Source organism: Galeopterus variegatus, unplaced genomic scaffold (genome assembly GCF_000696425.1).
Source record: "Galeopterus variegatus unplaced genomic scaffold, G_variegatus-3.0.2 Scaffold2219, whole genome shotgun sequence".
NCBI classification, from domain to species: Eukaryota; Metazoa; Chordata; class Mammalia; order Dermoptera; family Cynocephalidae; genus Galeopterus; species Galeopterus variegatus.
This window is the reverse complement of record NW_007728330.1, coordinates 182,151-206,279: the sequence shown is the minus strand read 5'-3', so window position 1 is coordinate 206,279 and position 24,129 is coordinate 182,151. Positions and strand designations below refer to the sequence as shown.

The 24,129-nt window shown below is 37.5% G+C and overlaps 1 protein-coding gene across 1 annotated transcript in view; it reads left to right on the top strand.

Moving 5' to 3' along the window:
* Positions 1–24,129, top strand: part of ARSB (arylsulfatase B) — a gene marked incomplete at its 5' end in the record, with an annotated part of 211,183 nt that overhangs the window by 97,644 nt on the left and 89,410 nt on the right. Inside the window, one exon of the mRNA XM_008580953.1 lies at positions 5,278–5,521. Within this exon, the coding sequence (XP_008579175.1) occupies positions 5,278–5,521 (244 nt within the window). The remainder of the gene's footprint in view (positions 1–5,277; positions 5,522–24,129) is intronic.

Here is a 24,129-nt window from a genome sequence, read left to right as displayed (position 1 = left end):
AAAAAACTATGCAGTAACCAAAGTTAATTTTTAGTGCTTCAACCTCTATTTTCAGAGAGTGGCCTTTTCTCTATTTATTTGTTCCCCCCAAATCCCTAAGCCCTTCTCTTTGGCAGGTCCCGTGCTAGGTCCTGGGAATACAAACAATGAGACAGTGTTCCTACCCTTGAGAAGCAGAATTCATGGGGAAGACAAAGCCATGAACAACGAATTAACATATAGAGAGAAGTGTGGTAGAAAAGGTGTACATAAAGTACAGCAGCAGTACAGAGGACAGATAAAGACTGTCTGGGGGACTAAGTGACAGGCTCACAGAAGATGTGCCATTTAACCTGGGACTTAAAATGTAAGTCAAGTAGGAAAGAAGAAGAAGAGCACTTTAGGTAAAGGAGCCAATATGTGCAAAGTCAGCACGAAAGGGCATGACGTATTCTAACAACAGGAAGGAGTTACTTCTATGTGACTGAAGCACAGGGCACTTTTTATGGGGAAGGGCAGGATTTGATGCCCAAAGAGGAAGTTGGGGCCAGAGGTGAAGGATTCCACATGTTGGGCTGAAGTCTGAACTTTTTCCTGATTGGAAAGCGATCAGGTCTATAAACATGAATGTGGCCTGATTGGTTTGGGACTTTCCAAACACCTCTGCTGGCACCTTGAAGCAGTATATAAATTAGCCCAGGAAGTCAGATGAGAGAAGCGCTTGACCCAAAGCAGTGGAGCTGGAGAAGGGGGGATGGATTAGAAAACCATTTTTTTTTCCTTTTTTTTTTTGTCTTTTTTACTGACCGGTAACGGTATCGCAACCCTCAGTGTTGCGCCCGCACCACGCTCAGCCAGTGAGCGGAAACCGGTCTCCACATGGGATCCGAACCCTCAGCAGGAGCGCCACCACACTCCCAAGCAGCGCACTCTCCAGTGCGCCACTGGGCCGGCCCTAGAAAACCATTTTAAAGATAGACTTGACAGAATCAAATGCACATTTGGTTAGAAGTGATTGAATGTAAAGCAAGAGGGAAAGAAGATTTGAGAAGAACATCAGGTTGCAAGTTGAATATTTAGGTAAATATTTTCTCCAAAATGTCTTAGGAGGAGAGGATTGCGTTTACGTAATCCTTCAGGTGACTACTAAGACATATATTAAGTCTTTGATTTGCTTTTTAGTAATTAAAAATATTAGTCCAAAAGAATCAATTGGGTACTTTTTTGGGACAAAGAGATTTCTCTGTTTTTGAAATGATGTTTCCTACTCATCTGTCAGTCACACTCGTAATGGTGGCCCCGTTCAGAGAGAAATCCATATCTGGACGAGGCTGCTGGAGCCTCCTTGCTTCTCCTTGTATGATCCCTGCCTCAGAGTGAGAAGGTGTCTGGGCCAACCCCAGGCCAAAGCATCTGCGGGGGCAGAGGTAGAGATACATGCCCTGCGGTTCAGGGCAGCCTTCCACAGCCCAGCCACAGCATTACACTGTTTGGGGAGTAGTCCTAAAAATTAATGTGTTGTCATGGTTTCATCTTAATTTTTATCAGCTGGATACAGATGAGGCTTCATTGTCATCTACTTAATGTTTTTGCTCAGCTCTTTGGCTAACCAATGTTTTTCCATGACTTTTTGACAGTTATTTTTGTTCAATAATGACTAATAAAGTGGGATTTACGTTTGTAGATGACAACATTTGTTTTATTTTGACATTTCTTTTCTAGACAGCAAAGGCTTTGTAATTAGGTTTTTCCTCTGCCAAAACATTGCTGAAAAACTATTTCCCTGAAAAAAATGTTTCATAGCTTTCTTTACTAGCCGGAGTCATCTTATTTTGATTTGGATTTTCATAAGTCAGTCAGGAAATGAAACAAAAATTTCTCTTGAAAATGAATTCTTAACAAGAAAAAAATTAACTTTTGCCAAAAAGAAAATTAGGAGGGAAGATGAGAAACATGTTTGAAATGCTGGTGGTTCTATTGTCTTTTTAAAAATTCCAATTTAAGTCAGACTTAAGTGAGCAATATAGGAAATTCCCTTTTCTGCCTTGTTTCAAACGAGCTTATTTTATTCTTGTTGTTACTCTCAGTTTTATGTTGAACTCTTTGAAATAAATACCCAGGAGACTGTAAACTGATGGACAGCACCCTATTTCTCATGTATTTAACCAACGGGAGGCCTAATTTGGTGGATTCTGCCCCTTTTCTGATAAGTGATGGCTATCAGCCAGGTGCCACCTGTGGAGGTACAAGTCCCCAGGCGAGGCTGAATTGCCCTCTTCCTGTGGCCCTGGCCTGAATTGCCCTCTTCCTGTGGCCCCGGCTGCAGTTGGCTCTACGACAGGGGAGTCCAGGAGAAGTTGTGGGCATGTCGGCTGACAGTGCTTTCTATCTGGAGTGCTCTTGAAAAAATGATTGAGGAACCCACATTGATAGCTGATTGTAGAATTGCTTACCATAGCTAATGGCAAAACATCACAGCGAGCTAATCGCAAAAACAGTCACACTCACTGCATCAGTGCCCTCCCCTAGTAATACGTGGAAACACCTTCCAGCTCCTACAGTAGAAGCAGTTGCCAAATTCTCTTTACAGCCCAGAGTGTTTTCCTCTCTGAGTCATAACTGAAGGGCTGCTTCTAGAATCAGACTCCAGCCCAACCACTCTTATACCCATTATCTCCAGTCTTATTTCCACCACCATCATCCAATATATATTTTTTTTCCTTTTTTGTCTTTTTTACTGACCAGTAACGGGATCGCAACCCTCGGTGTCGCGCCCGTACTGGGGACCGGCAACGGGATCGCAACCATCGGTGTTGCGCCTGCACCGCGCTCAGCCAGTGAGCGGGAACCGGTCTCCACATGGGATCCGAACCCTCGGTGGGAGCGCCGCCGCGCTCCCAAGCGGCGCACTTTCCAGTGCGCCACCGGGCCGGCCCCAATATTTTTTTATTGAGCACTAACAAATATGTAGAACTGAAAGGCACATTATATAACATTTCAAAGAAGAGTATCTAATACAGAGACAACAGGCATCTTCTACAAGCACTGAGCCAATATCATTTATAGCAATCAAGACAACAGAGCAAAATAATAGTGCAGTCTCAGCTAGTGTTGACAGCATGGGCAGAGTGTTGACAGCATGGGCAGAGTGTAAGCATTTCTTTCCAGCCTGGTTTTGTAGCACCTAAATGGCACCTTCTTTTAAGTGTTGATACATCAGTTATGAGTAACATACTGTGTGGAGCAACAGGATCATGGAGGAATTGCTTCTGGCTAAAGATGGTGCCCCTCTTGTTTTGAATATACAGATCTGCTCAGCTTGAATATGAAGTGGACATTGAAATGGCTTGGGTGAATGTTTGGGCCTTGAGTATTTGTCAGGCAGAGACGTGAGGTTTGAGGAAAGGTTCTCGTAAGTCTGTGGTATCAATGATGAGATCCATCCATGTGTTGAGGAATTGTTACCTTCATCTAATCTAGCTCAATCCTCTTCTCCGCTCCCCTTCACAAAGCACAGAAAAGAACTGTGGACGTGGTTTGTTAAGAGCTCTGTCAGAAGCTTCTTAGCAGTGGAGTCTTGAATTTCTTCCCCACCAGCTGCAAAGGCTCCTCTGAAGGGAATTATCATCACCTTGAAATAACTCTCCTCTGCTGTCTCTCAGGAAGAGTGGACACTCTGCTGGGGCTGACCAGGTTGGCAGTTTTCCTACAGAAGTGAAGGTTTATGTGGCCCCTGTGTGTGAACCTGCTCTGTCCCGGGGTCAGCTGGAGCTTGGCACTCTAAGGGCAGAGGTCTTGGGAGTCACACAGACCTTGTTGGAGTCTTAGCTTTGCCACTTACTAGCTGGTTGGTCTTTTCAAACCTTTTACATATATATGTAATCTGATTCTATTACATATATATGTATAGCAACAAAATGGTTATAATACTTGACTCTTTGGGTTATTGTAAATATTAAAAACAACAGTTGTTGCCATTTATTGAGCACTTAGGTTGTGCCAAACACCCTGCCAAGAAATTTCATAAATGGTGTCATTTCATTCTCACCATAACATGTGAAGTAGAAATTATCTCCACATTAAAGATGGGGAAACTGAGGTAGCATCTTGCTCACAGCTGGTGAGCAGCCAGCATCAGGCTTCAGTTCCAGGTCTGTCCGACTCCAGATTCTGTGAGAGATAGTGGGAAATCACGGTGGTGCCTGGTGCAGAGTGGGCACTCAACAAATGTTTGTTCTCTTTCCTCCCATTTGATCCTGTGGCTTTGACAGATCTCTGATTGCTGTCATCAATCTTTACTTGTAACGTTCTACAGAGCCAGGTCGGTCATACTGCCCTCATGTGGTTCATTTTGCAACAGTTACTTTTAAAAAACGATTAAGTGTAATAAACATGCAAATGTTACTTAAAACGGGTCTCTAAAGTCAACCAAGTGTATGGATACTTTTGGAGCTAGTATGATTCTGTAACCTCAGTATACAAGACATATCACTTTTGATTTTTACAGTCCAACTTACTTTCCAGCTCTGAGGCCTCACCTGGCTGGTAAGATACTTAACTTCAGTCTCTCTTGTCACGCTACCCTGTCTTCATCAGTGTCCCCATCCATCTGTTGTCTTGGAAGAGAAACCTTCTCTTCCCTGGCATTGCACACGCCAAAGCTTTATCTCGCCATCCTGTCAAAAGGAGGAATTTTTCTTGCAATTATTTTTTCCACCTGACTGCACTGTTTACAGAGGCATTTATAAAGCACTGGAGAAATCTTCAACTTTCACACTTAAGAAAGAGCTCAGATTGCCAGGGAATAGGATATTAATTCAGTTACCAGTTTAAATGTTAAAAAGTTTTTCCAAGAGGAAAATAAAAGGTCCATTGTCCCCACTTTTCAGGAGCTTTAAGTCACTCAGTTTTCTTTTTACGTGCCAGGAGGGCCCAGCTTACAGGGACTCAGTCACCTCTGCTGCCCATCAGTTACACACGTGCATTTGAAACTTAGTTGTGTGGGTGGCACAGGGATGTGTCCACGGGCATCAGGGGACTGCCTTGTTTTCCAGTGGCCCTATCCACCGAGGATTTAAAGGTCTTGCGTCACATCCGTGCCGTGCTGGCCCCTGGTTACATCTGTGTGGTGGAGGGCAGTGCCAGGTGGGAGAAGGGTAGTAAGTGTGGGAGAGGGGGAGGAGGAGTTTTCTTTTTTATTCTTCAGGTACCATGTAACAACTGTGTACATAGAAGTCTCTGTTCTTAAATGTATTGAAGTTAACATGGTCCTCATGCCAAGACCCGATTGTGTTTCAGATAACGGAGGGCAGACTTTGGCGGGGGGCAATAACTGGCCCCTCCGAGGAAGAAAATGGAGCCTGTGGGAAGGAGGCGTCCGAGGGGTGGGCTTCGTGGCAAGCCCCTTGCTGAAGCGGAAGGGTGTGAGGAACCGGGAGCTCATCCATATCTCCGACTGGCTGCCGACGCTTGTGAGGCTGGCCCAGGGACACGCCAATGGCACTAAGCCTCTGGATGGCTTCGACGTGTGGAAAACTGTCAGGTACCTGCACATTCTGCCTTTTCCCTCCCAGGACAGAAACTCCAAGGAGAGCTTGACTCGTTTGACTGCGAATGGCAGCTTTTGTGTTCAAATCATAGTTCACCTTACGAGTCAGTGATTTTATTTTAAAAAAGAAATGGCTTTAGAGATATTGTAATTTCATATATTTTTTAAGTTGTAAATTTGAGATTGTGGGCCTGTGTTTTACATGTAGCACAAAATTGTCTTCAGCCTGTCACCCTCTCCAGAAGGTCTTTAAAGGGAGAAGCTTTACTTAGAAGTAGACTAGGGTATTGCCCTGCCCTGTTGCGTGCTAGCGGAATGGAGGTCCAGGCAAGGGGGGAGAGCCGGAATATCTCAGGGAATATGTCATTCCATTCACTAATAAGCATCTAATGAGTACCTACTTTGTGCCAAACCCTGTTCTAAGTGCTGAGAAATTAGGAATGAATAAGGCAGACAAGATCCCACTAGATCTCAAGCAGCTTATATTCTAGTCAAGGGGAGTATTAAACAAGTAAACATATAAATAAGCAAGATGACTTCCAGAAATGATAAGAGCTATGAAGGCAACAAAACAATATGTTCTGATAGAGAGAGCTGGCAGATGTTAAGGAGATACAATCCAGGGAGCAGGACCCAGACTCAGCTTTGGAAATGGCAGTGTTTCTTTTTCTGCGTAGCCCCCCAGTGTAGAACAGCGGTCCTGAAGGTGGGGGAGCAGGCGCATGCCCCACGGGGTGCAAGATCCTCCCTTGGAATGCAGGAAGAAAACTTAAAACCTTGTATTTGTATTTAATTTTATCTCATTATTTTCTAAATATATGTTTTATAAGGTATATATTAGTAGATTATTATATATATCTAGTTTATAAACAAATATGCATGTATTGGAGGTATTGTTACCGGTGGAGCGTTAATGATCTAGTGCAATGGTCTGCAACCTCTGTTTGGTGTGTTATAGCTCTGCTTACAGTGGCTGATTGACTGGTCCCCTACTGGCCAGGGGAAGAGGACCTTCTCATGCCCTCCCTTCTTCATTCCAGGAGTCCCAGCTCAAAAATAGTGAGGTTTCAGGTTTCTATTCCTTGGAAATTCACAACGGAGTATCTAGGAGTAAAGAGTCACAATGTATGTAACATACCCTCAGATGGTTCAGAAAAAAAACTGCATGTGCACATGCATGCGTGTGTGTGTGTGTGTGTGTGTGTGTGCAGGGAGAGAATTCAAGTGGACTCCAATACTAACAATAAAAATAAAATCCTGAGTAAGGGCTTAGGTGTTCCTTTACTCTGTCTTTTTTTTTTTTTTTTTTGTAATTTTGTAAATTTGAAAATACTTCTAAATAAAAAGTTTTTAAAAATAGGAATGTCTGGCAGCATTGGTCCCACATTTCTACAAGGCCCACAACTGACTGGAGTCAAATAGTGCTACCTTCCTTAGATGAAGTATTTACTCTTCAAATCCCCAATCTCTGTTGCTCCCAACTCCGGCACAGGCCCACTATACTCATTTATGTTACCTACCTAGTTCCCGTAGGCATTTTTTTTTAATTGAAACATAATCGATTGTACATATCTGTGGGGTATAGCACTGAATATCAATACCTTTGTGCAATATGTGATGCTCAGATCTGGATAATTACTATATTTATCATTATACAACAACAAAAAAATGAATATACTGTGGACATTTAAATTTATAATCCATGGCACCACATAATCACAGTGTTCAACGCTCTGGATATACCATAATTTAACCAATCCCCAACTGCTGGATATATATAGATTATTTCTTATCTTTTTATATTATCCATTTTTCTGTAATTGATAATCTTCACTGTTAAAAAATAGGATTTTGGCATAAGATTATATTATGTAAAGGAAATTGGACAGCTGTTAAAGTTTAAATGTTAAAGCTTAAAGTCCTGTGAGTTTAGGAGTGGGTGGAAGAAGCATTCGGCCAGGCTGCTCAGCCTCTCTCTTGGGGTCTAGCTGATCCTCTCTGAGTCTCATCCAGGAGGGTGGGACAGTGAAGGTCTTCATCTCTAACAAACCCCCGGCACAATCTGATTCAGGTAACTTTATAGACTTTATCAAATTTTAAAGATCATTTTTCAAACGAGAAAATTTAAACTATTATGTAGTCATTTCTTCACCTCTTCTATTATTTTAGTTCTTCTTGTAAAACATTTTCCAGAGGATAAAAGCCTCGCCAGCCTCAAATTGTTTCTTATTTTTGACTGATAAGTTGATTTTTTAAGGTTGGAGACAATGACAGTTTATGGTTTGCCATTTAAAGAACACTCAGCAGCATCCAAGTCACAGAAAAGTTAGTACCTTTGGACAGCTAAGCTGAGAAACAAACAACAAAACCTTTTCTCTCATCAGTTATTTTGAAACTTTGTACCCATTATTTGCTCACTCATACGAGATTTTTTTCTTTTTCTTTAAAATATTGCTGCCTCTATCCATGATCTAATCTTGATATGTTTAATTTAAATTTATTTTCCCAAGTGTCAGTAATATATGCTCATTGTAGATAATTTGCAAACTACAGAGAATAACAATAATCACCCAAATCCCACCTGGCAACAGCTACTGTTAACATTTTGTCATATTGCCTTAAAAATTTTTTTCATCATTTTTTTGCTACATCTTTTTTTCCTCGTTTAACAGATCCTTGGTTTTTTATCATGTCATCCAAGAAACTCATTGCAAACACTATTTCAATGACTATATATTCAATCATATGGATGTACCTTGATATACTTAACCATTCCCTTATCTTTGATTATTTTTCATATTTTTAAATCAATAATACTGAAAATTGTTTCTACATAAAATCTCTATCTATGTTTAGGATTTTTTCCTTTGGATATAAATGATTTGAAATTAAATTATTGAGCTAAAGAAAGTGACCATTTTAAAAACATTTGATATATATTACAAAATTGCTTTCCAAAGAAACTATGCTAATGTACTGTTATTCTACTGGTGATGAAAGTACTCTTTTTCCTTCATAGCTTTTCCTTATACAGTTTTAAAAAAATCTTTGCTAATATTATACACAAAATGACCTTGTTTTAACTTGAATTTTTTTATTATTAAAGAGATTAATTTTTAAATGTTTATATTCCATTAGTATTTTCTCTTTTGAAAGTATTCGTCTTTTTACATTTATTTACCTAAAAGTTTGTGTTTTCTTGCTGATTTATTTGGTCTTTCATGTTAAGTTTTTTAACTATTATATTTCTTGCAGGTATTTTTCCTATTTTATTTGTCTTATTAATTTTGTTGATGTTTTTTGATATGGATGTCTTTCCCATGTTTGTCAATGAAATCAGTTTTTCTCTTGCTTTTTTGTTTAGAAAGATTTTTCTCAGCTTGAAATGTGCTAATTATCTGTCTATATATATTTTTTGAAGTGTTGTGGTCTGATTTTCTTCCATATAATTCTTGAATTGTTGTGAGATAGTATGTATGTTATGTGAGGTCAGTATCTAAATTGGAGGAGTGTATTTTCCCCAGTGTTTTTAGATCATGGACCTCTCTGAGACTCTGATGAAAGCTGTGAACTTACAGGAAAAGAGTACCTGAACATATGCACAAAAATCTAGATAGTACTTATTTTATGATATTAGAAATTGATTACACATTCTTTTTATGTGATTACACGTAGAAAAATACGAAAAACATTTTTACAAACCTATGCCTCTCTTGCTCATTTTAATGCAACAATTAATACCCCTTCATAAAAAAAAAAGGAAATAAAAATTTCCAAGCAAAGCAAAACTTGAACTTCAACTCAGGTTATCAACAACTTTCAATTTGAGGGCTGCTGAGATTCGACTTAAAGAAATAGAAAACTTTGAGTGGTTTTGATATGGCAACATTTACGGCATGCTTGATATCCAATCAGTTTTGATTTTTTTGTTTTGTTTTGAGTGTTATAAAAAAAAGTGTTATAAACCCTGGCTTGTAAAAGCATACAACAGCAAATGTAATCAAGCTCTGTAGCACACTTTCCAGGTGAGGATGGACTTGAGTCAAGAAACAGTTGAATTCATTTTGAGTAATTAATTTCCTTTGTCCTCAGATTACTGAGGTTATTTTCTTTGGCAATGTCCACATCATTAATGTTTGTCCATATAGCTAAATTTTGGATTATAAATCCACATTTTATCTTGATCAGAGGTAATTTTTAAGAGTCTGGCACATGTTTGCTTCTGCCTGCAGAGAAATTGGAAGACATCTGGTCACCCTTAACTCCAAATTGCAGATGTTCTTTCTTCAGTGTTAGACGTTCTCTTAGTGACCAATGTCTTATTGAAGAGGAGCTCTTCGTTCTTCAGCAGCATACGTGATGTTGACTGCAGGGCTTTAACCAAAAGACATCGCCAAAAATATTGTCCAAATATGCTAAACTGAGAGAGTGGACCTTTCCTTTTCTATTTTAAAAAAAGTAAAAATTGCGCCATAAGTTTAATGAAGTATTTCAAGACTCTTCTCTGGAAATTTAACAAAATTTCTATTTAGTAAGTGAAGAACTATTCTCATTCTGCTCCCATTTCTTGAGAAAATATTTTGAAAAAATGATTCAGCCCCTAACCTGATGAGGCTGATGCTTCTTGTGGCATCAGGCAAGACGTCCTTCAATATCAGTGGCAGAACATTTGGCACCCGTGCCTGCTGATACAGAAATTGAGCAGTCACATTGACGTCTGGAGCTTCTTTTCCAAAGCAGCAAAAACAACCGGACAGCCAAATGTCAGAGACACTCGATCTGTGCCCAGAGGTCTGGAACTTTTTTCCAGAAATGGAAATGGAAATACCATTGTCAAGATGATGGCAGTGTTTGAAAATTTCAAAAGGGGCTCATGAAATAGGAATGCCAGTAAGAGATGAAAAACAGAGTTGGCTGTGCTGACAGCATCAGAGTTTTCACCAGTTGCATAGTTACCATTTCCTCTTATAACCTGCTTCAAAATATTAAAATGTTAGAAGAAATACCAGTAGTTCTGGAGTGGATGACATTATTTACAATAGGAGCTCCTTCAAATGCTTCAGGTATTCTTTTTTCCAAGCCACAGACCATGTTTGTCATCTCTGGGGGAAACAGCTTCTCCAAGCTCTCTTACATTCTGTATGGTTTTTCTGCTTTTCAATTTGATTAGCAGCCTATAGGCTGTTTCAAGACATTTCATAAGGTTGGTGGACGAAAAGGAAAATCGAAGAATTTATTCTTCATAAGTTTCTTTGTACTTATTTTATCTTTTTTTAAATTTATTTTTTAAATTGAAACATAATTGATTATACATATTTACAGGGTACAGGGTTGACTCAGTATTTGTATACAATATGTGATGATCAAATCAATATTATTAGCATGTTCATCTTTACAAAATGTAATTATTCTTTGTGTCCTTACCCAATTATTCCCTAAACCCCTTCCCCTTCCTCCTACCCCACCTCTACTGACTATAGGTCTGTTCTCTCCTAAAAGTTCAAGATTTTATTGTGGTTCATTCCTTCTTTCTTTCTTTCTTCCCTCTTCTAAGTAAAGACATGAGGTATTTCTTTTCCTGTGCCTGGCTTATTTCACTTAACATAATTTTCTTATCCATGTTGCTGCGAATGGCAGAATCTAATTCTTATTTATGGCAAAGTAGTATGCCATTGTGTATATATACCATACTTTCCTTATCCAGTTGTCCATCAATAGACATTTACATTGGTTCCATATCTTGGCTACTGTAAATAGAGCTGTGATGAACATGGGAGTGAAGGTATCCCTTTGACATGATGATTCCATTCCTTTCAGTGTATACCCAGAAGTGGGAGTGCTGGATCGTATGGTAGTTCTATCTGTAGTTGTCTGAGAAACCTTCATAGTATTTTTCATAATGGTTGTGCTAATTTACATTCCTACCAACAGTACAGAAGAGTTCCCTTTTCTCTACATCCTTGCCAGCATGTTATTCTCAGTCTTTTTGATAATAGCTAGTCTAGTTAGGGTGAGATGATATCTCAGTGTGGTTTTTGCATTTCCCTGATGATTAGTGATGTTGAGCATTTTTTCATGTACTGTTGGCCATTTGTAGGTCTTCCTTTGAGAATTGTCTGTTCAGCTCCTTTGCCCATTTTTTAATTGGATTATTTGTTTTTTAGTGTGAAGTTGTTTTGAGTTCCTCGTATATTCTGGATATTAATCCCTTGTTGGATGCATAGTTTGCAAATATTTTCTCTCGTTCTGTAGGTTGTCTTTTCATTTGTTTTGTAGGTTGCCTGTTGATTGTTTCCTTTGCTGTGCAGAATTGTTTAGCTTGATATAATCCCATTTGTTTATTTTTCCTTTGTTGCTTATGCTCTTGGGATTTACTCATGAAGTCTTTGTCCAGTCCTACATTCTGATGTGTTTCCCCTATGTTTTCTTCTAGGAGTTTTATGATTTCAGGTTTATACTTAGGTCTTGAATCCATTTTGAGTTGATTTTGGTGTATGGCAAGAGGTACGGTTCTAGTTTCATTCTTTTACACATGGATATCCAGTTTTCCCAGCATTGTTTACTGCAGAGGCTGTCTTTTTCGCAATGTATGTTCTTGGTGCCTTTGTCGAAGATCAGTTGGCTGTAAGTATCCGGGTTGATTTCTGGGTTTTCTACTCTGTTCCATTGGTCCCTGTGTCTGTTTTTATGCCAGAACATGCTGTTTTGGTTCCCATAAGCTTTGCAGTGTAGTCCGAAGTCACGTAGTGTAATGCCTCTGGTTTTATTTTTTCGGCTCAGTATTGCTTTGGTTATCCAGGGTCTTTTGTTGTCCCATATGAATGTTAGGATTGTTTTTCTATTTCTGTGAAGAATGTCATTTGTATTTTGATAGGGATTGCATTGAATCTGTAGATCACTTTGGATGGTATAGACATTTTCACAATGTTAATTCTTCCAATCCATGAACATGGAATGTCTTTCCATCTTTTGGTGTCCTCTTTAATTTCTTTCAGCAGTGTTTTGTAGAGATCTTTCATCTCTTTGGTTAAATTTATTCCCAGATATTTTATTCTTCTGGTAGTTATTGTACATGGGCTTGCTTTCTTGATTTCTTTTTCTGCTTGTTCACTGTTGGTATATAAGAATGCTACTGATCTTTGTATATTGATTTTATATCCTGCAACTTTACTGGATTTGTTTATGAGCTCTAGTTTTTTTGCATAAAACAAAAGCAGAGCCCCTGATCATAATAGTAGGAATGTTTTTTCTTTCCTATAATAAGAAACTCTTCTAGATGTCATAATATGACATTGGTGACAATGGAATATTATCTGATGGTGTAAAATATGTTAAAAACTTAATATGATATTATAAAACTTTTTCTGTCTATGGATTCAGTTTCAAGAAGATAGTCAAAGGAGAAATAAATCACTTTTCATCCTGTTTTCACAGATACCATGAAGCCCAATGAAGCATAATTGTCCATGCGCAAAAGTTTAAGAACCTCTAATCTAAAATGATACTTTATTCCAAATATTAGCAAGATGACCCAGACTGATTATTGCATAATATTTCCTCTTTCACTGACTTAAATGGTATTTAATTATGTTTTAAGTTCTTATTAGTACTATGATCTATCTTGGTGCCCTCTGTTTTAGTTTACTGACTTATCTGTTCTCATGTTAGCACCTCACTGTTGCAATCGTTGCCTTTTTTAAAGTATGTTTAAATACCTGGTAGAAATAGTTGTCAGCCTTTACTTCATTATAATTGCTTTACAAAATCTTCTAGACAAGTCTCACTTTTTAATTTTTCATGATGAACTCTAGAATTATTTTGTTAAATTAAAAGAAAAGCTTCTTATAAATTGGATTGAATGAGATTAAACCTGTAAATTAATCTGGGGAGAATGGACATGCTCGTTCTTTTCCCCTGGACACTTAACATTGTCCCCAGCTTACTGATGCTCTCTTCATTTAAAGAGAAAATTCTTTTTCTCTGTATTTCATTTTGGATAGATCCTATTGCTAAGCCTTCAAGTTTATTAATTTTTTCTCAATGTCTAATCATCCATTACTTTCATCCAGTTCATTTTTCATCTCACACATGGTAGCTTTCCCTTTTAGAAGTTCAATTTGGTTCTTTTTTTTTTTATATCCTGTATGTCTCTACTTAAATTTCAGAACATATGGAATAATTATAATAACTGTAAAATGTCCCCTGCTAATTTCAACATGTATGTCAATTCCAGGTTGCCTGTGATTGATTGATTATTCTCCTCATCATGGGTCATGTTTCCATGCCTTTTAATCTTTGATTCAATGCCAGACATTGTATATTTTACCGTGTTGGGTGCTGATTTTTCTATTCTTATATTTCTTCTTACTTTGTTCTGAGATGCTGTTAAGTTACTTGGAAACAGTCTGATCCTTTTCAGAACTGCTTTTACAATTTATTAGGTCCAGAGCAATCCTGAGTCTAGGGCTAACTATTCCCTACAGCTGAGTCAAAACTCTCTCTGGTAATGTACCCAGCGCTCTGTGAATTATGAGTTTTTCCAGTCCGGCTGATGGGAACAGATACTGTTCCCAACTCTGTGTGAGTGCTGAGCACCCTTCCATTTAATCCTTTCAGGTGGTCTTTCCCCAGTTGTGAGGAGTTCTACCACATATGTCTTCTGATCAGTACTCAGCTAAAGACTCTGAGGGGATCCTCTGCAAATCTCCAGAATTCTCTTTCTGTGCAGCTTTCTCTTCTCTGGTACTCTTTCCTATGAACTCTAGCTCCCTAGGTCTCCCTGGACTCTCAGCTCTGACTTCTCAACTCAGGGAGTCCACTGGGGTACACCTCAGTTGCACTTTCTTGCACCAGGGCTTGGAAACTCTCTCAAGGTAATAAGCTGAGGCAATGATAGTACTCATTGCCTTGGTTTCCCATCTTTCAAAGATCATTGTCCTTTGCCTGATATCCAGCATTTTGAAAACTGTTGTTTCATATATTCTGTCTTTTTCTTTGAGTTATTTTAGGCAGGAGGGTAATAAATCTAGTTTGTGTGTTACCCTGTCTTGGCTGGAAGCAGAAGTACCCAAAGAAAATTTTATTGTGCCTTTAATTTCTTTTTTATTCTTTCTTTTTGACTGAAACATAATTTATTTTACATATTTGTGGGGTACAGAGTTGACTATCAATACTTGTGCACAATATGTGATGATCAAATCAGGATAATTAGTATATTCATCATTACAAAATGTAATCATTCTTTGTATCCATTAACCAATTTCTCACTAACCCCCTTCTCTGCTCCCTTTTTCACCTCTAGTAACCACAGTTCTGTTCTCACCTGAAAGTTCAATGTATTATTGTGATTGTCCTTCCGTCCTTCCTTCCTTCCCACTTATGAGGACATGCATGATTTGTCTTTCTGTGCCTGGCTTATTTCACTTAACATAATTTTCTCCAAGCTCACCCATGTTCTGCAAGTGGTAGAACTTCATTTTTTTTTTATGGCAGAATAGTATTCCGCTGTGTATATATACCACATTTTCCTTACCCAGTTGTCTGTCAATAGACATTTAGGTTGGTTCCATAACTTGGCTATTGTAAATACAGCTGCTATAAATATGAGATTTTTCTGTTTATTTCCCACTTTCAAGTGTTTGTTAATTCAATCTAGGTTTGTAGACACAGCTTTCTGAACTAGAATATTGAAAATATTATAACTCTTCTTTTCAAAAGGAGTTTTATCTTCCTTTTCTTTTTCACCAGAAAAACTGAGGTTTTTTAATTTTATATTTAAATGGTTCCTACTGTCACCCTCTGTCCTTTTAAATCATACTATCTCCATTCTCTTTATTTGGCTGATTCATTTTTTGGTTGGTTTAAATGACTTCCTTTTTTCTAATTTAAAAAAATTTAATTGACATGTAAAAATTGTACATATTTATGGAGTACAGAGTTATATTTCAATATATATATATACAGTGTATGATGATCAAGTCAGTAATTAGCATATCTTTTACCACAAAAATTTATCATTTCTTTGTGATGGGAGTATTTGAGCTCCTCCAACCATTTGAAAACATACAGTAAATTATTAGTAATTGTAGATGCCTAGCTAGCACTAGCTTAGACCACTAGAACTTATTTTTCCTATCTAGCTGTAATTTTGTATCCCTTAAAAAACCTCTTCCTATCCCCCCTCCCCACTCCCTTTCCCAGCCTCTGGTAATGACAATTCTACTCTACTTTCAAAAGTTCAACTTTTTTTACTCTCCCACATATGAGTGAGAATGTGCAATATTTATCTTTTTGTGCCTGACTTATTTTACATAACATAATGCCTTCCAGGCTCATCCATGTTGCTGCAAATGACAGGATTTCATTCTTTTTTATGACTGAGTAGTATTCTGTTGTATATATACCACATTTCTTTATTCATTCATCTGTCAAGGGACTTGTAGGTAGATTTCAGATGTAGGCTATTGTGAACAGTGCTGCAGTAAACATGGGGATGAAGATATCTCTTCAGTATGCTAATTTCCTTTCCTTTGAAATCTCCATGCTACCCAAAGTGATCTACAGATTCATTGCAATCCCCATCAAAATACCAATGGTGTTCTTCACAGAAATAGAAAAAAACAATCCTAACATTCATATGGAACAACAAAAGACCCTGATTTGCCAAAACAATCCTGAGCAAAATAAAATAAAGCTGGAGGCACTACACTTCCTGACTTCAAATTATATTACAAAGGTATAGTAACCAAAACAGCATGGTACTGACATAAAAACAGACACCTGAACCAGTGGAACAGAATAGAGAACCCAGAAATCAACGCACATACTTACGGCCAACTGATCTTTGACAAAGGCACCAAGAACATACATTGGTGAAAAGACTGCCTCTTCAATAAATGGTGCTGGGAAAACTGGACATCCATATGTAGAAGAATGAAACTAGACCCTGTACCTCTCGCAATATACCAAAATCAACTCAAAATGTATTAATGAATTAAATATAAGGTCTGACACCACAAAGCTCCAAGAATAAAACACAGGGTAAACACTTATGGAAGTAGGACTGGGCAAAGACTTTATGAATATGACCCCTAAAGCACGGGCAACAAAACAAAAAATAAACAACTGGGATTATATCAAACTAAAAGCTTCACAGCAAAAGAAACAATTAACAGAGCAGAAAGACAACCTACAGAATGGGAGAACATATTTGCAAACTATGTATCCAACAAGGAATTAATATTCTGAATATACAAGGAACTCAAAGAACTTCACAGTAAAAAAAACAAATAACCCAATTTAAAAATGGACAAAGGAGGCCTGACTCCATCCCCAGCCCCGCTGAGTGCACGCTGATCAGGGAGGCATCCAGCCAGAGAAGCCCAAGATCCTCAGAGACTGCGCGCCCTGTGGTGCCAGTGTGCAACCCAGTAGGTAGGCCTCTTTGCCGCCGCCTGACTCCATCTCCAGCCCCACGTGCTGGAGAGTGCGTGCCGATCAGAGAGGTGGCAAGATCTGCGGGGACCACACACCCTGTGGTGCCAGTGCGTGACCCAGCAGGTAGGCCTCGCCACCACCACCCGACTCCATCCCCAGCCAAACTGTCCCTCTTTGCAGATGACATGATCCTATATATTGAACAGCCTAAAGCCTCTACAAAAAACTCTTGGAGTTGATAAATGATTTCAGCAAAGTAGCAGGATACAAAATCAACACACAAAAATCAGTAGCATTTCTATTCTGCAATAGTGAACATGCAGAAAGAGAAATCAAGAAAGCTTACCCATTTACAATAGCCACCAAAAAAAATAAAATACTTAGGAATTTAGTTAACCGAGGATGTGAAAAACATCTATAATGAGAACTACAAACCACTGCTGAGAGAATTTAAAGAGGACACAAGAAGATGGAAAGATATCCTATGCTCTTGGATTGGAAGAATCAACATTGTGAAAATGTCCATACTACCCAAAGTGATCTACAAATTCAATGCAATCTCCATCAAAATTCCAATGACATTTTTCTCAGAAATAGAAAAAACTATCCAGACATTTATATTGCATAACAAAAGACCACGCATAGCCAAAGCAATTCTGAGCAAAAAAAATAATAAAGCCGGAGGCATAACACTACCTGACTTTAAACTATACTACAAAGCTGTAATAACCAAAACAACATCGTACTGGCATAAAAACAAACACACCGATCAATGGAATAGAATAGAGAATCCAGAAATTGACCCACACACCTACAGCATCTGATCTTTGACAAAGGCACCAAGCCTATACACTGGGGAAGAGACTACCTCTTCATCAAATGGTGCTGGGATAACTGGATATCAATATGCAGGAAAATGAAACTAGACTGATACCTCTCACCATATATCAAAATCAACTGAAAATGGATTAAAGAATTAAATATACACCCTGAAACAATAAAACTACTCAAAGAAAACATAGGAGGAATACTTCAGGAAGTAGGTCTGGGCACAGACTTCATGAATATGACCCCAAAAGCACAGGTAACCAGAGGAAAAATAAACAAATGGGATTATATCAAACTAAAATTGTTGCTTCTGCACAGCAAAAGAAACAATTAACAGAGTTAAAAGACAACCAACAAAGTGGGAGAAAATATTTGCAAAATACACATCTGACAAGGATTAATATCCAGAATATACAAGGAACTCAAACAACTTTACAACAAAAAAACAAGTAACCCAATTAAAAAATGGGCAAAAGAGCTAAATAGGCATTTCCCAAAGGAAGATATACGAATGGCCAAAAGACACATGAAATGGCTAATATCTAAAAGACTGTGAATGATAAATGCTGGCGAGGTTGCGGAGAAAAAGGAACTCTCATACATTGTCAGTGGGTCTGGGGGGGAAGAAGACACAACAATTACAATTCCTTGAAGTTGACACAACAAGCAAACAGAAAGGAGTTTGTTGGTAGGAAGGGGGGAGTAGGAGGAGGGAGGGAGGTTTCGGTAATGGGCTACAATAATCAACCACATTGTATATTGACAAAATGAAATAAAACTAAAAAAAGAAAATGGGCAAAGGAACTGAACAGGCAATTCTGAAAGGAAGATATGCAAATGGCCAACAGATCCATGAAAAAATGCTCAACATCACTAATCATCAGGGAAATGCAAATCAAAAACACTGAGATATCATGTCACCCCAGTTAGACTGACTTTATTAAAAAGACTGAGAATAACAAATGCTGATGAGGGTGCAGAGAAAGGGGAACCCTCCTACACTGTTGGTGGGACGGTAAATTAGTCCCGCCATTATGGAAAACAGTATGGAGGTTCCTCAGACAACTACAGATAGAGCTGTCATATGAGCTAGCAATCCCACTGCTGGGTGTATACCCAAAGGAATGGAAATTGTCATGTCAAAGGAATACCTGCACTCCCATGTTCATCACAACTCTATTTACAATAGCCAAGATATGAAACCAATGTAAATGTCCACTAATGGATGACTGGATAAGGAAAATATGGTATATGTACACAATGGAATACTACTTTGCCATAAATAAGAATTAGATTCTGCCATTCACAGCAACGTGGATAAGAAAATTATGTTAAGTGAAATAAGCCAGGCACAGAGAGAGAAAAACCACATGTCCTCACTTATAAGTGGAAGCTAAACAAACAAACAAATTTTTTAAAAAAGAAAGAAAGATACAACAATCACAATAATACGTTCAACTTTCAAAAGGAGAGAACAAATCTGAGGTTACTGGAGGTGGGTAAAAAGGGAAGGGGAGGGAGAGGTGGGCTAGTGAGAAATTGGTAAAGGGCCACAAAAAATTATTACATTATATGATATTGAATATACTAATTATCCTAATTTGAACATCACATATTGCACACAGGTATTGATATTCAATGCTGTACCCCACAGATATATACAATCAATTATTTTTCAATTAAAAAAATAATTTTCTTTCCTTTGGCTATATACCCAGCAGTGGGATTGTTGAATCATATCGTAGTTCTTATTTTTAGTTTTTTGAGGTATCTCCATATGTTTTCCATAATGGCTGTACAATTTACATTCCAACCAATGATGTACAAGCATTCCCTTTGCTCTGCATCCTTGCTGGCATTTGTTATTTTTTGTCTTTTTAGTAATAGCTATTCTAACTAGAATTAGATGATATCTCACTGTGATTTTGATTTGCATTTCCCTGATGATTAGTGATATTGAGCATTTTTTCATATACCTGTTGGCCATTTGTATGTCTTCCTTTGAGAAATGTCTATGCAGGTCATTTGCCCATTTTGATTGGATTATTTGGTTTTTTGCTCTCGAGTTGTTTAAGTTTCTTGTATATTCTGGATATTAATCCTTTGTCAGGTGAATAGTTTGCAGATATTCTCTTCCGTTCTGCAAGTTGTTGCTTCACTCTTGATTGTTTCCTTTACTGTGCAGAAGCTTTTTGATTTGATATAGTCCCATTTTCTGGTTTTGCTTTTGTTGCTTTAGAAGTCTTCTCTATGACATTTTTGTCGAGACCAAAGTCTTAGACTATTTCCCCTATGTTTTCTTCTAATAGTTGTATAGTTTCAAGTCTTATATTTAATCTTTAATAAATTTTGAGTTGATTTTGGTGTCTGGTGAGAGATAGGGGTCTGCTTTCATTTTTCTATGTATGGATGTCCAGTTTTCCCAGCACAATTTATTGAAGAGGCTGTCCTTTCCCTCAGTGTATGTTCTTGGATCCTTAGTTGAAAATCAGTTGGCCGTAAGTGTTCTTTCTGCTCAGGATTGCTTTGGCTATTTGGGGTCTTTTGTGGTTCCATATGTATGTTAGATTGTTTTTTCTATTTCTGTGAAGAATGTCATTGGTATTTTGATAAGGATTGCATTGAATCTGTAGATTGCTTTGGGTAATAAGGAGTTTTATCTTCTGCCTTCAACTTTGTAATCACATGCAGAGAAATTATAGATAGATCTATATGTTTCATTATGTTTAAAATTACCAACAGTCCTTTTATTACATAACTTTCCCATTTTTCAATTCTTAAATTTAATTTATCTTTTGATGTTTTGTTTATTATTTTAAAGTAATTTTTCAGTAGAGGTATATGAAGGGTCTTCAAAAAGCTCATGGAAAGATTCATATTATCTTTTAGTTCTATTTTTCCATGAGCTTTTTGAAGTGCCCTTGTAAAACTGCTGAGTTTTTCTGAATTCTTATGTATGAAAGAATCTCTTTCTACTACCTTCACACATAAAGCATAATTTAATAAATACTTCTTGTCAAATCTTTTCTCCTCAAGATGTTATAGACAGTACTTTATTGTTTCTGGTAAGTATCATTATAGCAAAGTTTATCAGGTAAATGCAAATGAAAAGAAGTTGGGATTGCAGTGTTGGTATCTGACAGGGTAGACTTTAAGCCAAAATTATTGGTATGTATAATGGTGGGAATGGTACAAATGGTGATTTCTTTTTTGACCCATTTATTTAGAAGTGTGTTGTTGAATTTCCAAATATTTCAGGTTTTCTCTAGTTATATTATTGATTTCTAGTTTGATTCTGTTGTGTCAGAGGACATACTTTTTTTATTATTTTAATCCCTTTAAATTCAAGACTTGGCCCAGCATGTGGTCTTTCATGATATCTATTCTATGTGTATTTGAAAAGAATGTGTATTCTGTAGTTGTTAAGTGTAGTGTTAAGTTTATATATTTGCTGTGATAGTTATTTTTATTTTCAGCTTTGTCATATTGTCCTGTAATATTTACTTTTTATCTTTGACTTTTTGTTTTCTTAATATTTAGAATGATTTGTATTTTATTCTGTTGTTCACCTTTATACTAATATATTTATATATTCTCTTAGTCCCTTTTCCTTGTTTGGTTCAACTATTTGGTTTGTCAGCTTTAAATGGCATTTTTTGCTCCTACTCATTACCCATAAGGAAATCAAATAGGTTCTTCAAATTTACCCTTTCTCACTCCTTTCTATCCCAGTTTTATTATTAGTTGTATTATTTCTACTTTGTCAGAGCACATACTATGCAATACTCTTATCCCCTTATCCACAATTTTGTTTTAGTCTTAGATTGACAATAACATGTTCAATGCTAACCACCTGATCATTTCTAAAATGTTCACAATTATCTCTTGGTTGGAGGAATTTGTTCTTGAATAGATTTCTCAGGATTCTTTGAATTTTTGCAAGTCCATTAAAACATTTTTTACAACCTTGATAATTTAAAAGTAGCCCAACTGAGAAAAAACCCTTGTCTCATACTTTCTTTCCTTAAGTTTCTTGAAAATGTTACCCCAATCCTTACTTGTTTTATATGTTATTGTTGGTAGTCTAATTTCAACCTGATTTTATTTTCTTTGCAAGTGACGTGGTCCTTTTGTCTGGAGGCCCAGAAGATATTTATTATCACTATCATTATTGTTACTATTTAAAATCTATGACTTTTATTAGCTATGTCTCAAAGGTGACTGTGCTGAGTCAATTTTCCCAGATACAAAGTGGGTTCTTTCAATCCATACATTCAGATCTTTTATTTCAGAGGGTTTTTTAAAATTATAATTTTAATTATAATTGTTTTCTTTTTCTTCTTCAGCAAGTCCAATTATATTATCGAATCTTCTTTACATAGATTTGTTTCTATCAGTTTCTCTCTGATCCTTTTTGCTTCTATATTTTTTCTTTATTTTGAATTAATCATCTTCTCTCTTTTCATTTCTATTCTCTATATGCTTTAACATACTTTCAGTTACATATAATATCTCATCATTTCTGAGATTTTATCTTTTTTTTTTTTTTCAGTTTCTTCCCTTAACTTGGTGTCTGCATTTTTTTTTTCCTTTTTGTCTTTTTTACTGACCAGTAACGGGATCGCAACCCTCGGTGTTGCGCCCATACCGGGGACTGGCAATGGGATTGCAACCCTCAGTGTTGCGCCCGCACCGCGCTCAGCCAGTGAGCGGGAACCGGTCTCCACATGGGATCCGAACCCTCAGCGGGAGCACCGCCGCGCTCCCAAGCGGTGCACTCCCCAGTGTGCCACCGGGCCGGCCCTGGTGTCTGCATTTTTAAATTTCTGATTCATGGTATTTTTTTTACTACCAACAGTTGCTGATTTAATTATATTTAATTTATGTTGAAATACTGTGAAACAGTTTTCTTCTGCTTTGTGACTTTTTTTTTTCCATAGTAGAGGAATGTATTCATTTGCCAAGTTTTGAACTCTCATTTTCTATTTTTTTTTTTTTTTAATTTCTATGTTAACTTTGTATAATGCTGGGGTTTTTTGGTTGTTGTTCATGTTTATATTTGTTGACTTTTCCTGGACCTGCTACAGCAGGTAATCTGTGGGGGTGGGATTTGGATAGTTTAATTTATTTCTTCGTTCAAGAACACCTTCTATTGCTACAGTGGAACATAGTTTCTTTATACAAATAGCCCCCTTTCTTTCTGGTCTGCCTTCTCATGATTCTGTGATACCCTATTGTTTTAGTCGACACTGATCTTCAGCCACGTCCTTCTTTCCTTTATCATTCATCTTCCAAAGACACCCATTCTTCAACTGCTCCTCTCTCAGAATTAGTGCCTGCCTAAGACTCACTCGTGTTCTGTACACTTGCCAAGCTGCTTCCTTTTGACTCCCCAATAGCCTGTGCTCTGATCCACCAGGTATCAGACCTGTATCAGCATTTTGTCATTTAGGGTGTAACCTTATCAGACATGATTTCAGTCCCTTCTCCTCTTGTGCTCTGTCATCCACCTTTGCGTAAGCCTAGCCTGACTCTGCCCTAGGGTGGGTACCAGCACTAACTTCAGGTCTCACAGTTATTTCCTCACTTCCATCTGGGGTTTAAGTACACTTTGTTTCCTGCTTATGTTGTAGTTTGTGCTTTGGATGATTTTTACTTTCTGTACCAATATGGTTTTTAAGGAGAATGTGTGGAAAGAGAGAAATTTAGATGGCCACCATTATTCTATGGAAACATAGAAGTCCACACATTCTTAGGCTCTTGCTCTACTTTAAAACAAAACAGCAATAGAAACTATTAGATGAAGCATTATACGTATGGTTTATGAAATAAAGATGATAGGAAACTCCAACCTGTAGCCCTGCATTCATTCAAAGGCTACCAAGTTACTATCTATCTGTATTTTTTTCAGTTAAAACAAAATGTTTTAAGAATGATGTATTATTTTTGATTCCCTACTTTACCAGCCTTTTGATAAAAGAGCTTCCATCCTATGCTCACAGTTTGGAGTGCTATCAGGGTTGTTTCAGATTGTTTTGTTCGATGGCTTCCCATTCTAGGAAGCTACGTACCATTCCTAGTCCCTTCCATTTCCTGCAGTGTTTGTCTGGTCTTTGCTGCCTGGGTGGAGGTAGAGAGGGAAGCAACCAGGGATGGAGTTAGGGGAGGCATGATGGGCTAGCTCTGAAAACAATTAATGGGATATCATTGCCCAGTTTTTGCTTAGTGTAGCCCCTGAGTCCTGTAGTTTGAGGTAGACAAAGTAAATGAGTCTTTTTCTTTCTTTGGGATCAGGTTTTGATTCTTTTTTTTTTTTTTTTTTTTTTTTTTTTTTTTTT